Consider the following 14,508-nt stretch of genomic DNA (forward strand, 5'->3'; position numbering starts at 1 on the left):
TTTTCTACAAGGTAGTCACCGTAGACCGTATGCGTTAGTTAACTGACCACTTGGAATTGTCCTTCGTGCGTGGGTGGGCCTTGCGAGGGTAAGACTGGCATCCTGCGCTGGGTTGGTTACTGCATTTGACCTGTCTCTGCTCGCATATGGGCGTCAGCTCCACGCCATATCAGATTAAGCGAACTAGATATGGAAGACACTGTATGATAGATAGATAGACAGATAGATAGATAGATAGATAGATAGATAGAGAGAGAGAGAGAGAGAGAGAGATAGATAGATAGATAGATAGATAGATAGATAGATAGATAGATAGATAGATAGATGTGAAAGGCACTATATGATATATCGATAGATACAGTGCATCCGGAAAGTATTCACAGCGCATCACTTTTTCCACATTTTGTTATGTTACAGCCTTATTCCAAAATGGATTAAATTAACTTTTTTCCTCAGAATTATTCTACCCACAACACCCCATAATGACAACATGAAAAAAGTTTATTTGAGATTTTTGCAAATTTATTAAAAATAAAAAAATTGAGAAAGCACATGTACATAAGTATTCACAGCCTTTGCCATGAAGCTCCAAATTGAGCTCAGGTGCATCATGTTTCCCCTGATCATCCTTGAGATGTTTCTGCAGCTTCATTGGAGTCCAGCTGTGGTAAATTCAGTTGATTGGACATGATTTGGAAAGGCACACACCTGTCTATAGAAGGTCCCACTGTTGACAGTTCATGTCAGAGCACAAACCAAGCATGAAGTCAAAGGAATTGTCTGTAGACCTCTGAGACAGGATTGTCTCGAGGCACAAATCTGGGGAAGGTTACAGAAAAATGTCTGCTGCTTTGAAGGTCCCAATGAGCACAGTGGCCTCCATCATCCGTAAGTGGAAGAAGTTCGAAACCACCAGGACTCTTCCTAGAGCTGGCTGGCCATCTAAACTGAGCGATCAGGGGAGAAAGGCCTTAAGTCAGGGAGGTGACCAAGAACCCGATGGTCACTCTGTCAGAGCTCCAGAGGTCCTCTGTGGAGAGAGGAGAACCATCCAGAAGGACAACCATCTCTGCAGCAATCCACCAATCAGGCCTGTATGGTAGAGTGGCCAGATGGAAGCCACTCCTTAGTAAAAGGCACATGGCAGCCCACCTGGAGTTTGCCAAAAGGCACCTGAAGGACTCTCAGACCATGAGAAACAAAATTCTCTGGTCTGATGAGACAAAGATTGAACTCTTTGGTGTGAATGCCAGGCGTCACGTTTGGAGGAAACCAGGCACTGCTCATCACCAGGCCAATACCATCCCTACAGTGAAGCATGGTGGTGGCAGCATCATGCTGTGGGGATGGAACTGGGAGACTAGTCAGGATAAAGGGAAAGATGACTGCAACAATGTACAGAGACATCCTGGATGAAAACCTGCTCCAGAGCACTCTTGACCTCAGACTGGGGCGACGGTTCATCTTTCAGCAGGACAACGACCCTAAGCACACAGCCAAGATATCAAAGGAGTGGCTTCAGGACAACTCTGTGAATGTCCTTGAGTGGCCCAGCCAGAGCTCAGACTTGAATCTGATTGAACATCTCTGGAGAGATCTTAAAATGGCTGTGAGCCGACACTTCCCATCCAACTTGATGGAGCTTGAGAGGTGCTGCAAAGAGGCATGGGCGAAACTGGCCAAGGATAGGTGTGCCAAGCTTGTGGCATAATATTCAAAAAGACTTGAGGCTGGAATTGCTGCCAAAGGTGCATCGACAAAGTATTGAGCAAAGGCTGTGAATACTTATGTACATGTGCTTTCTCAGTTTTTTTATTTTTAATAAATTTGCAAACACCTCAAGTAAACTTTTTTCACGTTGTCATTATGGGGTGTTGTGTGTAGAATTCTGAGAAAAAAATGAATTTAATCCATTCTGGAATAAGGTTGTAACATAAAAAAATGTGGAAAAAGTGATGCGCTGTGAATACTTTCCAGATGCACTGTAGATGTCTATCTTGTGCTTTTGTCATTTTTTGACATTTTGCTCTGTTCTTCACCACTTCCCAGATTTCATATCAGGACTTGGATTGCCTTTGTCTTTTCAGGCAATTCCCTTTTTGCCTTTTGTGCACCACTAATATTTTTGTAAGTACAGAGCATTTTTTGTGAAGCGTAATTCTTTTTTATTTATAAAGACTCTGTGTTTGCTCTTGTTGCTAGCCGGGGTTTGACGGTTTCCCCCTCTAGTGAACATTTTTGGAGATATTTTGGGACTTTGTGTGGTTTCCTTCAAGAGCTGTACCATTTTGATAATTCTGAAGCATAACATCGATCTGTTTCATTGACACATTGACTACCTGTATTGTTTCATATTAGGTCTGTTTTCTTATTTGGTTGCCATCTTGCGTGGAGCTTTCTCTTTTTCCCCATTCATGTGGTTAAATGGACTTAGTTTTAGTATACTCATAAATAAAGGTAGTGGTTCTTCAGAAGGGGAAGCATTTTTAGTTCCCGAAAGGAACAGCCACATGAAGGATCCAGAATGAACCTTTATTTATTTAGGCCTGTAACAAGTTCTATAAATAACCATAAACAGATGATTTGTGAAATACAATTGGGTTCCTGATTTTCAATGGACGCTCACTGCATACAATAACGCAGCAGGGTGTCGATTTTCTTGATCAAAGTAGCCTGCTATACATTAAAGATTTATTTTTTGCCCACAAATTGTGAACCTTTTTAAACCTCAAAGAACCAACTGCATAGTCACAGAACCCTGTCCAGTACTGAAGTTATGTGACAAGGAGGAACCACAGAGTCTGGGAAAATGACATTAAAGTACCGTTACTTTTATGAGTGTTGACTGCCTGCACTCTTATAGGTGAATAGGCGAGTTCAGCAAGGTGACGGATTAATTCATTTGGAATCATGCATATTTTAAAGTATGTGTGTGTTGGAGTGCAGCGGATATTTAAAATAAGAAGCCACCGCTGCAAGGTTTAGATTAAACCGGTACGATTTTCATATGCGCGATTCTCAAGAGGGACAAATGCTGCATTAAAAAGACACATTAATATATTCGTGCATTGAAAGCAGGGCTGATAAATTAGGATGCAATTTGTGACATGGGGTGAAAGCGAGCACAACGAAATCCACACACACACACACACACGAGCGGAGACGGGGACACACACGAACACCAAACCCCGCCTCCTTTCCAGCCTGGCAGACGGACTGGGCGTGGCGTGCGTGTGGCGCGCTCTCCGCTTCCTTTGCTGTTCTGTTGTGTTCATGGGAGACTCGACTGATTGATTCATTAAACGAGGAGCTCCCTCAAACCGAGGGAATAAATACCGGGAGGTTTTGAATATTGCGACTGCGCTTTCCGCATGTAGTGAACATCACACGGTGTGCATGGGCGGGCGTCCCAACTGCTCTAACATTTAAAAGGGGCAGGGAAAATGTGGCGGAACCGAAAGGGGCGGGCAGCTAATGTTTTTTTAGTTGCACGTATTGATATATGGCATGCCAAAGAGCATTAGCAGTTTGGGACACGTCGGGGGACTAATAGACAACTGTACCTGCGACTGAATATACGCGCAGAAGAAGAAAATTAACGAAGGGTGCTTGTCCTCATTGGCACTAAAACCTGCCTTTATTCTGAAACGTACATCGTTGGGTCATTCGATCGATTCGAGCTAGGGGTGTCCAGTGAAGACTTCTAAAGAGGTGTCGGCACTCACTGGTACGCTAAAAAAACTTACCCATACGGTGAAACGGAGATCGTCGCGATACAATTTCAAATAATGGAATTGCAGGGACTGGGGGTCCCCCTTCAGGATTTCTCACAGGTACAATAAGAAAAGGCGCTGGTAGTCTATTTTGAAATTGGAAGAGGTACCGGTACAATACCGACAAGTACCAGCTGCGTGCGATGTCACATTAACGTAAATATGTAGTAATCATATGATAATATGAACTATTACACCTTAAAATATTCATAATTGTTACATTTACATATATATGTACTGTATTATCTATCCATTATTCCATCAGGGAGTACATGCAAGCATGCAGCGTCGGAAACACGAACCCCATTCGCCATATTGTATCACCGTGCTGCCCACGTTCATACTATTGTATTATATCGTCTTGTAAAATTAACTTCAAATATTCAATACTTTTACTTTGACATCTTTATCCAAGAATATGTACATCATCTGTTTTTCCATTTGGCAGATGAAGTGACCAGCTCATGGTCACACAGTTAGTAGTGGCATTTGAACCCACAGCTTCAGGGTTTAAAGCCTTAACCACTACACTGCACTAGATAGATAGATAGATAGATAGATAGATAGATAGATAGATAGATAGATAGATAGATAGATATGAAAGGCACTATAAGATAGATAGATAAATGTGTAAGGCACTATATACTGTAACAGATAGATAGATAGATAGATAGATAGATAGAAAAATAGATATGAAAGGCACTATAAGATAGATAGATAAATGTGTAAGGCACTATATAACAGATAGATAGATAGATAGAAATGAAAGGCACTAAGGGCACTCTTCAATAGACTGACAAGGCACTATTATTTTTACTATTAGTTGCCTGACACCCTTTATCCAAGGCAATTTAGTACATTTGAGAGACCCCCATGACCCTGTGTTAAGATATAGATGGTTGGATAATGTATGTATGAATGGAGACACAATTGATGATATTTGTTTTTGTTTTTCTAATTAGAGCACAGGCAGGGGAAACGACTTCCTCGTGGTCACACTAGTGTCAGTAGTGGGATCTGAACCCACAAACACAGGGTTTGAGGCCTAAAGCCTTAAACACTGCCTGCCTATATGGTAGATAGATACAGTAGAATTTCTCCTTGGGGCAAGTAAAGTATAATTTAATCTAATCTAATTTAATCTAAAATGTGAAAGACACTGTATAATAGATAGAAATGAAAGGCATTATAAAATAGTTTGAAACATAAGAAATGCACTATGTAATAAATAGACAGATAGGAACAAGACTATGTACTGTTAGTATTCTTATTTGACTGACGCCTTTATCCAAGGAAATTTACAACATATTTTTTCGTTAGAGCACAAGCAGGTGAAGCGACTTGCTCAGTGTCACACAGCCTCACACGATTTGAACCCAGAAGGTTTAAAGTCTATAGCCATAACCACTGCGACACTCTGCCCACCATAAACAAATCAGTAAACAAATAAATAAACAGGGGTATGTTGGCGGCGTCATAAGGCAGTGGGAGTCTGCGCTGGAGGGGTCGCGGTCATAAACGGTATATTTACATATGCAGGGCAATTGGGAGTCCTCAGTGTAACTTGACACGCATGTGCGAGGAAAACAGGAGAACCCCAAACCTATACACTTGGTGAAGTGTAACACGGATCGTAATCACAAAAAGTTATGGACAGACATAACAGACGACAAATGATAACTACAGTACTTTATTTCATTGTGCTTGCGGTGGAGGTTTTTTTTTCTGTTGCTAACGGGTTTGCGCTCCGTAGGCTTCTGTTTATTTAGATTTTAATAAGAGTGTTATTCACTAAAGCATATCCACTCTTAAATACGGAACAGATAAATACAGTAATCAGTACGATAGAACGATAGTACGATATTACGATAGATAGATAGATAGATAGATAGATAGATAGATAGATAGATAGATAGATAGACGTAGGATTATATAAACCAGTGAGTGTGAGAAACGCTAGAGGCAGTAGAGCAGTTCCGCTGTGTACATGAGGACAGCGCATCACACGCACTCCTGCACAATTATGTAACAGGGATTTTGTCTAACCCGCCGTCCTATTTACAATTTTACACAACGTGCTCCCTGGCTATTGACGCAGCATATTACAGAGGGAATTTCTCGGCAAATAATAAAGAGGCCCGTGGCCAAACAATAAAGAAGGAAGCGATGATTTCCTTTCACCGACAGCTAAATATGCAAAAGCAAGTACAGAATACACAGACGCAGACAGCCTGCCGGAGGTGCGGAGGATCCTATTTTATTCACCTGCAACTAACCAATCCGGTGTGTGGACGTTTCATATCGTCTGTAGGCAGTACGGATTCGCGTAACTCAAGACGTGTGTTTATTTTAGGGAGCTCCGAGGACTTTTTTTTTTTTTTTTGCGCCACAGAACTGGACATGGACGGGAGAGGAGATGATCCTGAAACCGATCAGACGATGTTCCGGCGATGGGGTGGGAGGGATGGCTAGCGCTGTCCCTTGTTTTTTTTTCCCAGATTTCCACCAGCTGCCCTCTCCCCGTCTTACACACGCAGACCCCCTACACACACACACACCACTCCGCCTTCTGACGGGCTGCCTGTGTGTGGCATCTGAAGCGGGTGTTTCCGCTCTTGTTTTGAATGAGACTGCGCTGCTGAGCCATGGTTACAAGTTTCTGTTGTTTGAGCTCAAGATGAAAGCGCCGCCTACCCCCCAAGCACGTCTCCACTGCAGACAGCCTTCGTGTTTTTCGCTTTGCTCAGGCAAAAAAAAAAACAAAACACATAAACGGCGCCGTTGAGCAGGGCTACTAAATGGACTTTACAGTCAGTAGTGGCGGGAGGAAAGTGACACGTTAACAACTGATTAAAAAAAATAGGAAAACAATAAATTAAATACAAGCCAAGCCAGTCCGAGTTGGAAAAGCTCGGGTCTCGTTTTAAATTCTCCACAATCTCGCTACCGTGTCGCTGCCCAGCCGCGTCCTAATAAACAACGACAGATCGATAAGGTACAGTCCTGTTGAGTCCTGATGCTTATTTCAGCACATTCCACTTCAGCCATTTTTATGCGTAACATTTTGTAAACGTCGATCATAAAAAAAAAAATGTTATTAAAAAAATAAATAAATAAACAAGCAAGATAGACTCTTATTTACCGCCCCCCCTTCCATTCTACCCACCCCCGTCTCTGTAAAACAAGTTTCTCAAGTCTCGGTAGGCGACTTGTTTACCATCTTATGGATCTAATTAATGCACAGCTTTTCCACGGGTCTAATTTCTCGAATTTTAAACGTAGCATAAACACTCTGAATGTAGACATAATAAAATAATCGCGCCTCGCTCCTACCATAAAGTTATGGAAAACAAAAATCTCGATTTTTTTTTAGTAATGTCATACTCTTAATCTCGTCCCTTTTGAAAACATTTCGTAGGATCTGGCTTCAAATCCACTTTGGAGATTAAGCGGAGTATAGTTCGATTCGATATTAGCCTTATCTATGTGGATAAACGCTGCCAGTTCATCCACACGATAGAATGTTTTTAAAGCGCTTTATAAACTAATCGCTTATTTTGCTCGAAACGCAGAGAAGCATACGCATTGGAGGGGGGTGGGGGGTGGGCGAGATTAATGAGAAACTGTGTCAGCCCCTCCGTAGCCCGACTCGTTTGAATAGGCAGACCGAATAGCTTAGTAAGGAACTCCTACGGGCTTCACAGGCCCGTAGACACGTCAATCAAGCGTTACAACCAATAATCTTGCGCGATTCGATGATTGACACGTCGGTCCTACTTAATACCCTTTTTTTTTGTAACTAAAGCTGAATGTGTACAACGTCACATGTTGTTTTGCTCTTCAGTTCAGTCACTCGCTCATATGTGTTATTTACTGTGAAACTGTTACAGATATCGTATGGAGATCCGTGCGCCGAGGACGGATTAGAGAGAAGAGGAGGTGGGAAAAAAGAAAAACTGGGAAAAAATAAAGCAGAGGAAGAGCGAGCGAGAGAAGAAGAGCGATAGAAAGAGCGATCCGCGGCGGAGACGCGCTGGATTATTTCTTGTTTACGACGAGGACAGACAGAAAAAAAAGTTAAAAAGTGAGGAGTTGGGAGTAAAAGAGGATGGCGAGTCCGCCGACGGCTGGAGGGCCGTCCGCTAGCGCTACCGCTAATAATAACAACGTCAAGAAGTGCGGCTACCTGAGAAAGCAGAAGCACGGACATAAACGCTTCTTCGTGCTGAAGGAGCAGAGCGACGGCTTCCCCGCCCGCCTCGAGTACTACGAGAACGAGAAGAAATGGAGAAACAAGTCGGCGGCCAAGCGGGTGATCCTGCTCGACTCGTGTCTGAACATCAACAAGCGAGCAGACGCCAAGCACAAACACCTCATCGCCCTCTACACCAAGGACGAGTACTTCGCCGTGGCCGCCGAGCACGAGCAAGAGCAGGAGGGTTGGTACGTCGCGCTCACCGATTTGATGAATGAAGGCAAAGTGTACGAGGGCTCGGGGTCCGCCTCAGCCTCCTCCTCGCTGGCGGCCCTGGAGGAGAGCAGCTACGGGCTCATCACGCCGGCCAACGCTGCGTACAAGGAGGTATGGCAGGTCACCCTAAAATCCAAAGGGCTGGGGCAGAGTAAAAATTTAACTGGGGTCTACAGACTGTGCCTTTCGAGCAGGTCCATCAGTTTTGTCAAGTTGAATTCCGACAGCCCATCGGTTAGCTTGCAGCTGATGAACATTAGGAGGTGTGGGCACTCGGACAATTTCTTCTTCATTGAAGTGGGCAGGTCTGCCTCGACGGGACCTGGCGAGTTGTGGATGCAAGCCGATGACTCGGTGGTGGCACAGAATATCCACGAGACCATCCTGGAGGCCATGAAAGCCATGAAAGAGCTGTCTGAGTTTAGACCCAGGAGCAAGAGCCAGTCGTCCGGTACCAACCCCATCTCTGTGCCTACCAGGAGGCATTTCAATAACCTGCCTCCCAGCCAGACTGGGCTGCCCAGACGTTCCAGGACGGACAGCATGGCGGCCACCTCGCCTGCCAGTAAGTTTACCTCTAGCCGTATGCGGACCGCCAGTGAAGGGGATGGCACCATGAGCAGACCGTTGTCTGTGACGGGCAGTCCGATCAGCCCCTGCACTATAGCACCTCTCAGCCGCTCCAACACTGTCACCACCAGACCGTCGAGGGCGATCCACACCAACTCGCTCCAGCACAGCAAGTCCATGTCGATGCCGGTGTCTCATTCGCCGCCCTCGGCTGCCAGTCCGGTGAGCCTCTCGTCGAGCAGTGGGCACGGATCGGCGTCGGACACCATTCAGCGGCCGTCTAGTGCCAGTGCCTCGGTTTCTGGGTCGCCGAGCGACGGTGGGTTCATGTCCTTTGACGAGTACGGATCCAGCCCGGGCGACGTGCGGCTTTCAGTGGGGAACCGGAGCAACACGCCCGAGTCCATCAGCGAGACGCCGCCGTACCGGGAGAGCGCCGATTGTTGCGGCTACATGACCATGGACAGGCCGCCGAGCGCTCAGTTCCATCCGAGTTTCAGGCAGGCTTCCAAGGATGAACTTTTGGATTCCAGCAAAGGGTACAGGAAGAGGACCTATTCCCTGACGACGCCACTGCAGCAGAAGGCGACGCCGCACGTGTCGTCTGCCTCTCTGGACGAGTACACGCTGATGAGAGCTACATATACTAGCAGCAACTCGGGCCATCAATCATGCGCAGCCTCACCCAAGGTCACCTATCCGGAAGATTACGGAGACATTGAAATTGGGCCACAGAAGAGTTCGAGCAGCACTCCTTGTGCCGATAACGGCTACATGCTGATGTCGCCCGGAGTGGCGCCAAGTTTAAACCACAACGAGAACTATGTGCCCATGAGTCCCACTAGCGTTTCTGCGCCCAAACAAATCATCAACCCACGCTCTCACTGTCCGGTGGACGGAAGCAGACACCGGACCCATTCGCCCGGCAGCTGCTCTCTCGACGACAACGGTTACATGAGAATGTGGTGCGGTTCCAAGCTGTCCGTCGAAAGCCCGGACGGGAAGCTGACCAACGGCGACTACATGAACATGTCGCCTATCGATCACTGTGTTTCTCTCACCCCGCCGGATTACTTTTTAAGCGACTTACCAAAAACCTCCTATTCGTTTAACTCGCTGCCTCGGTCCTACAAGAGTCAGACTTGCAAAAATGGGGACAGCGACCAGTACGTGATGATGAACCTGCAGAACCAGATGATTCTCGAGGAGTCTGGTTGCTGTACGAGGAGTGTCACTTCTGTGGTGACGAACCACCTGGCGCCCTCGCCGGTGCGGCACAACAGAAGTGACGGCTTGGGCCCTCGGGGAAGAGCCAACCGACCCACCAGGCTGTCTCTGGACACCTTGAGGACATTGCCCAGTATGAATGAGCACCCGCTCCCACCGGAACCCAAGAGCCCGGGTGAATATATCAACATAGACTTTAGCGAAAGCGCCAGGGACTCGCCCCCCATTTCATCCACAGGAAGCCCTTCGTCCTCCCTCGGGTCTGCTCACGGCCAGCGGACGTCTCCACTGTCACACTACATGAACCTCGATTTGAGCACGCAGTCGCCCAGATCTGGGGACACCCCCGTGGACGCTATGAATGTGATATCTAACTTGCCATGCTCTTGCACAAACCAGCCAGAGGACATGTACCTCAAAGCGCAGATCGGACCCGTTTGTCTCTCTGGCCCCGCGATGGACGACTACACGGACATGACGTTCGGAATGAGAAACGCACCCGCGCAGCCTCTCTCGCAAACCACAGAAAGTGCCCAAACCACCAGCCCCACCAGCGGCATCCAGAGATTAAGTCTGATGGATCAAATGTCCGGTCTGGAAGCGTTCATCTTGCCCAGCTTACCCCCGGATCCGAACAGGGGGGCGAAGGTGATCCGGGCAGACCCCCAAGGACGGCGGCGCCACAGCTCGGAGACATTTTCGTCCACCACCACCGTCACGCCCGTCTTTCCTTCTTTTGCACACGATCCCAAGAGACACAGCTCTGCCTCCGTGGAAAACGTCTCTCTCAGGAAAAGCGAGGGATCCGACGAGGAGTACGGTAGCCCCATGTGCAGGGAGACCTCGGCGGGCTTTCAGAACGGGCTCAATTACATCGCTTTGGACCTGATGGACGAGAGCCTGGGAAGCTGCGATGGCGTCCTGAGACTGAAGAGCACACATTGCTTCAAAGCCGGCATGGATGCCAGCCCTTATGCCAGTCTAGGCTTCTTAAAGGAAGCGACAACAGCTGCTGCTAAAGGTCAGTGTCTGAAATGTACCAAACGGCCGATTTTTTTTCTTTGCACGTCACAAATATTTTTGCGCGGCTCTGCAGTGAAGCGTAGCTGTACACGTCCACCTGGCGCACTAGGTTCCGGCTCTGCATGTGCCACCCCATGCTTTTGCCACCTTTTATGTATTTGCTTGATTATTTATCCTTTGAATCCTTTTCCGCGACCCCCCCCCCAATGTAATAGGGGGAGGGAAAAAAAAAAGAAAAAAGCCGCATCCAGTGGTGTCACTGTCACTGTACCCTGTCAGGCAGCTGACTAAATGCAGTCTCATGCTGATGTCTGCAGTTCTGCACGGATAGAAGTGAGCGTGAAGACTGTGGCAGTCTGGCGGGTTATTTATAGTAATAAACGACAGGATTTCTCCTGGCCAATTTATAGGATCACGCCGTAGTAGCAGAGCGAACACGTCTCCTTACTGCTGTTAGGTTTTAATTAGGGGAAATGCAGTCGCAGAAAGCCAGGTTGGCAGAGGGGGCGCGATTGCACTGTGTGCCGATCTGCGCGGTTGGTGGTGATTGGGGTTGGCTTACGTCGTGTGGGCTTCCCTTAAAAGCTACAGGTGTAAAGTAAACGCGTGTACCGTCTGTGCCACCTTTCTGTTTTACCAATCGGGTGTTTTTTTTTTTTTTTAAATCCTAGTGGGCACACATTTGAATATTAAGGAGCACAAGTTCAGGTCCGAACCCATTTAATTACATCGGGCATTTTATGTTTTGCGTAATTGATCCGGTGAAAATCTGAAGTGATGATGGGGTGTGTGTGATTCATGGTGGAGGTTGTGCATTTCATGGGGGGCCCTCGCACATGATTAAGGTAAGCAGTGTGGCATTGCGGTTAAGGCTTTGGGTACTTGTGTACTACACGAACGGATGGCAGCACCAAATTGAAGAGAGGAGGTTGCATAAGGTTTCCCCCCCTACCCATTCTAGTGTTGGGCTCTGTAGGGGAGGTTTCACTGCCGTCTGTTTAGTACACAAGTACCAGGCTTTACCAATCAGGTTGTGGGTTCAAATCTCACTTATGACACTCGATGGGCAAATCACTCCACCCTCCTGTTCCTTAATTGGAAAATTAATTGGATATTAAGGAGTGCAAGTTCACGTCGGATCACATTTAGTCGCATCGGGTATTTTATGTTGTTGTTAATTGGAGGTTACCCAGTAAACATCTGGAGCAATGATAGAGCTGGGGGGACGACTACAGAGGGTGATTGGCATAGAAGTAGGTGCCCATAAAAGAAAATCACTCCATTTTTGGGTGAGCAGTGTGACACTGTGATGCCAGGCATTGTACTTCACTGCTTCAGGTTATGGGTTCAGATCCCACTTCTGACACCTGGTGGGCAAATCACTTCACCCGCCTGTGCCTTAATTGGAAAATTTAATTGTAAATACAGGGGTGCAAGTTCATGTCGGATCACATTTAGTCGCGTCGGGTATTTTATGTTGTTGTTAATTGGGGGTTACCCAGTAAACATCTGGAGCAATGATAGAGCCAGGGGTGGTACAGAGGGCGATTGGCATAGCAGTAGGTGCCTATAAAAGACAATCACTCCGTTTTTGGGTGAGCAATGTGGTACTGTGATGCCAGGCTTTGCTCTTCAGCGCTTCTTGTTATGAGTTCAAATCTCACTTCTGACACCCGGTGGGCAAATCACTTCACCCGCCTGTGCCTTAATTGGAAAAATAACTGGATATTAAGGAGTGCAAGTTCACCTCTGATCATATTTAGTCGTGTCGGGCATTTTATGTTGTTGTCAATTGGGGGTTACCCAGTAAAAAGCGATGGAGCAATGATAGAGCCAGGGGGTGCATGGCATAGCAATAGGTGCCCATAAAAAAAAAAAAAAATCACTCTGTTTTTGGGTGAGCAGTGTGGCACTGTGATTAGGGCTTTGCGCTTCAGGCTGTGGGATCAAATCCCACCTCGGACACTCGGTGACCAAGAGGAGGATACTTCACCTGCCTGTGGCCCAGTCTGAAAAGCACACAGTTCACGTCCGATCACGCTGAGGTCAGGGTCAGTTGTGTTTTTTTAGTTGGGTTGTTAATGGGTGGTGAAAATCTAGAATGGTACTAGGTGATGGGCGTATTGTGGGGTTTGGATGGGGTGTTCTGCAGAGGGTTTGTTGCATAGCAGTTTGTACCCATAACGGTCCTCACTCATTATTTAGGTGGCATATTTGCCAAGGCTTTGGACTTCAGTGCATTACTTGTAGGTTCAGAGCCCACTACTGCCAACTGTGTGAGCATCAGCAGGACACGGGAAGAACACCCAGTTGGATATTAAGGAGTGTAATTTAACGTCTGATCACCTTTATTTAATTATTTTAATTAATGTAATTGTTAATTCGAGGTTACCCAGTGAAACTCTGGAGCGATGATGGGTGATGGAAGCCTTATGGGCAGGGGAGGGTACAGAGGGTACATTGCATAGGTGGGCTATAAAGAACCTCCCTCATTATTTAGGTAGACAGCATGGCATTGTGGTTAAGACTTTGCACTTTAGCACCTCAAGTTGGGAGCACAAATCCCACTAGTGACGCCATGTGAGCACAAACGGGCCACTTCACCTGCCAGTGCGCCCATTGGAACACACAGTTGGTAATGAAGGAGCGTAAGTTCACTTCTGATCACCTTTATTCAATTATTTTAATTAATTTAATTGTTAATTGGAGGTTACCCAGGCAAAATCTGGAGCAGCGATCGAGCCAGCGGGGCTATAGAGGGTGCGTGGCATAAGCAGTAGGTGCCCCTGAAGAAAATTGCTCAGTTTTTGGGTGAGCAGCGTGGATTTGGACTTCAGCGTTTTAAAGTTGTGGGTTCAAACCCCACCTCGGACACTCTGTACGTGTGAGCAAGCCACTTCACCTGCCCGTGCCCCAATCGGAGAAAACGCCCAGTTGGACGTTTAGCGGCGCAAGTTCACGTCTGATCACCTTTAATGACGTCTGGAATTCTGTTTTTTTTTTTGGTTGGGTTGTTAATTGGAGGTTACCCAGTGAAAATCTGGAACAATGTTAGGTGATGGAAGCCATATGGGCATGGAGGATACAAAGGATGCATTGCTTGGTTGGGCTATAAAGATCCTCTCTCATTATTTAGGTAGGCAGCATGGCATTGTGGTTAAGGCTTTGGACTTTACTGCCTCAGGTTGCGAGTTCAAAATCCCACCGCTGACACTGTGTGGGCAACGAGCAAGCCGCTTCACCTGCCAGTGCGCCAGTTGGATATTAAGGATCGTAAGTTAAGTCCACATCCAATTGTATTTATTCACATCAGGCATTCTGTGTTTTTATTTTTAGAATGTTAATTGGAAGTTACTCAGTGAAAATGTGGAGTGGTGGTGATTGTGCCATAGGCAGGGGTGCTGCTGAGGACTTCTTGCATAGCAGCGTGTGCCCCTGAAGAAC

The 14,508-nt window shown here is 46.6% G+C and overlaps 1 protein-coding gene across 1 annotated transcript in view; it reads left to right on the forward strand.

The window, feature by feature from the left end:
• The first annotated feature begins 7,375 nt into the window (after positions 1-7,375).
• irs2b (insulin receptor substrate 2b) overlaps positions 7,376-14,508 on the forward strand; it is a 55,366-nt gene continuing 48,233 nt past the window's right edge. Inside the window, exon 1 of the mRNA XM_039746467.1 lies at positions 7,376-11,062. Coding sequence (XP_039602401.1) covers positions 7,882-11,062 — 3,181 coding nt within the window. The 5' untranslated portion in view covers positions 7,376-7,881. The remainder of the gene's footprint in view (positions 11,063-14,508) is intronic.

This window comes from Polypterus senegalus, chromosome 2, assembly GCF_016835505.1.
Source record: "Polypterus senegalus isolate Bchr_013 chromosome 2, ASM1683550v1, whole genome shotgun sequence".
In the NCBI taxonomy this organism is placed as follows: domain Eukaryota; kingdom Metazoa; phylum Chordata; class Cladistia; order Polypteriformes; family Polypteridae; genus Polypterus; species Polypterus senegalus.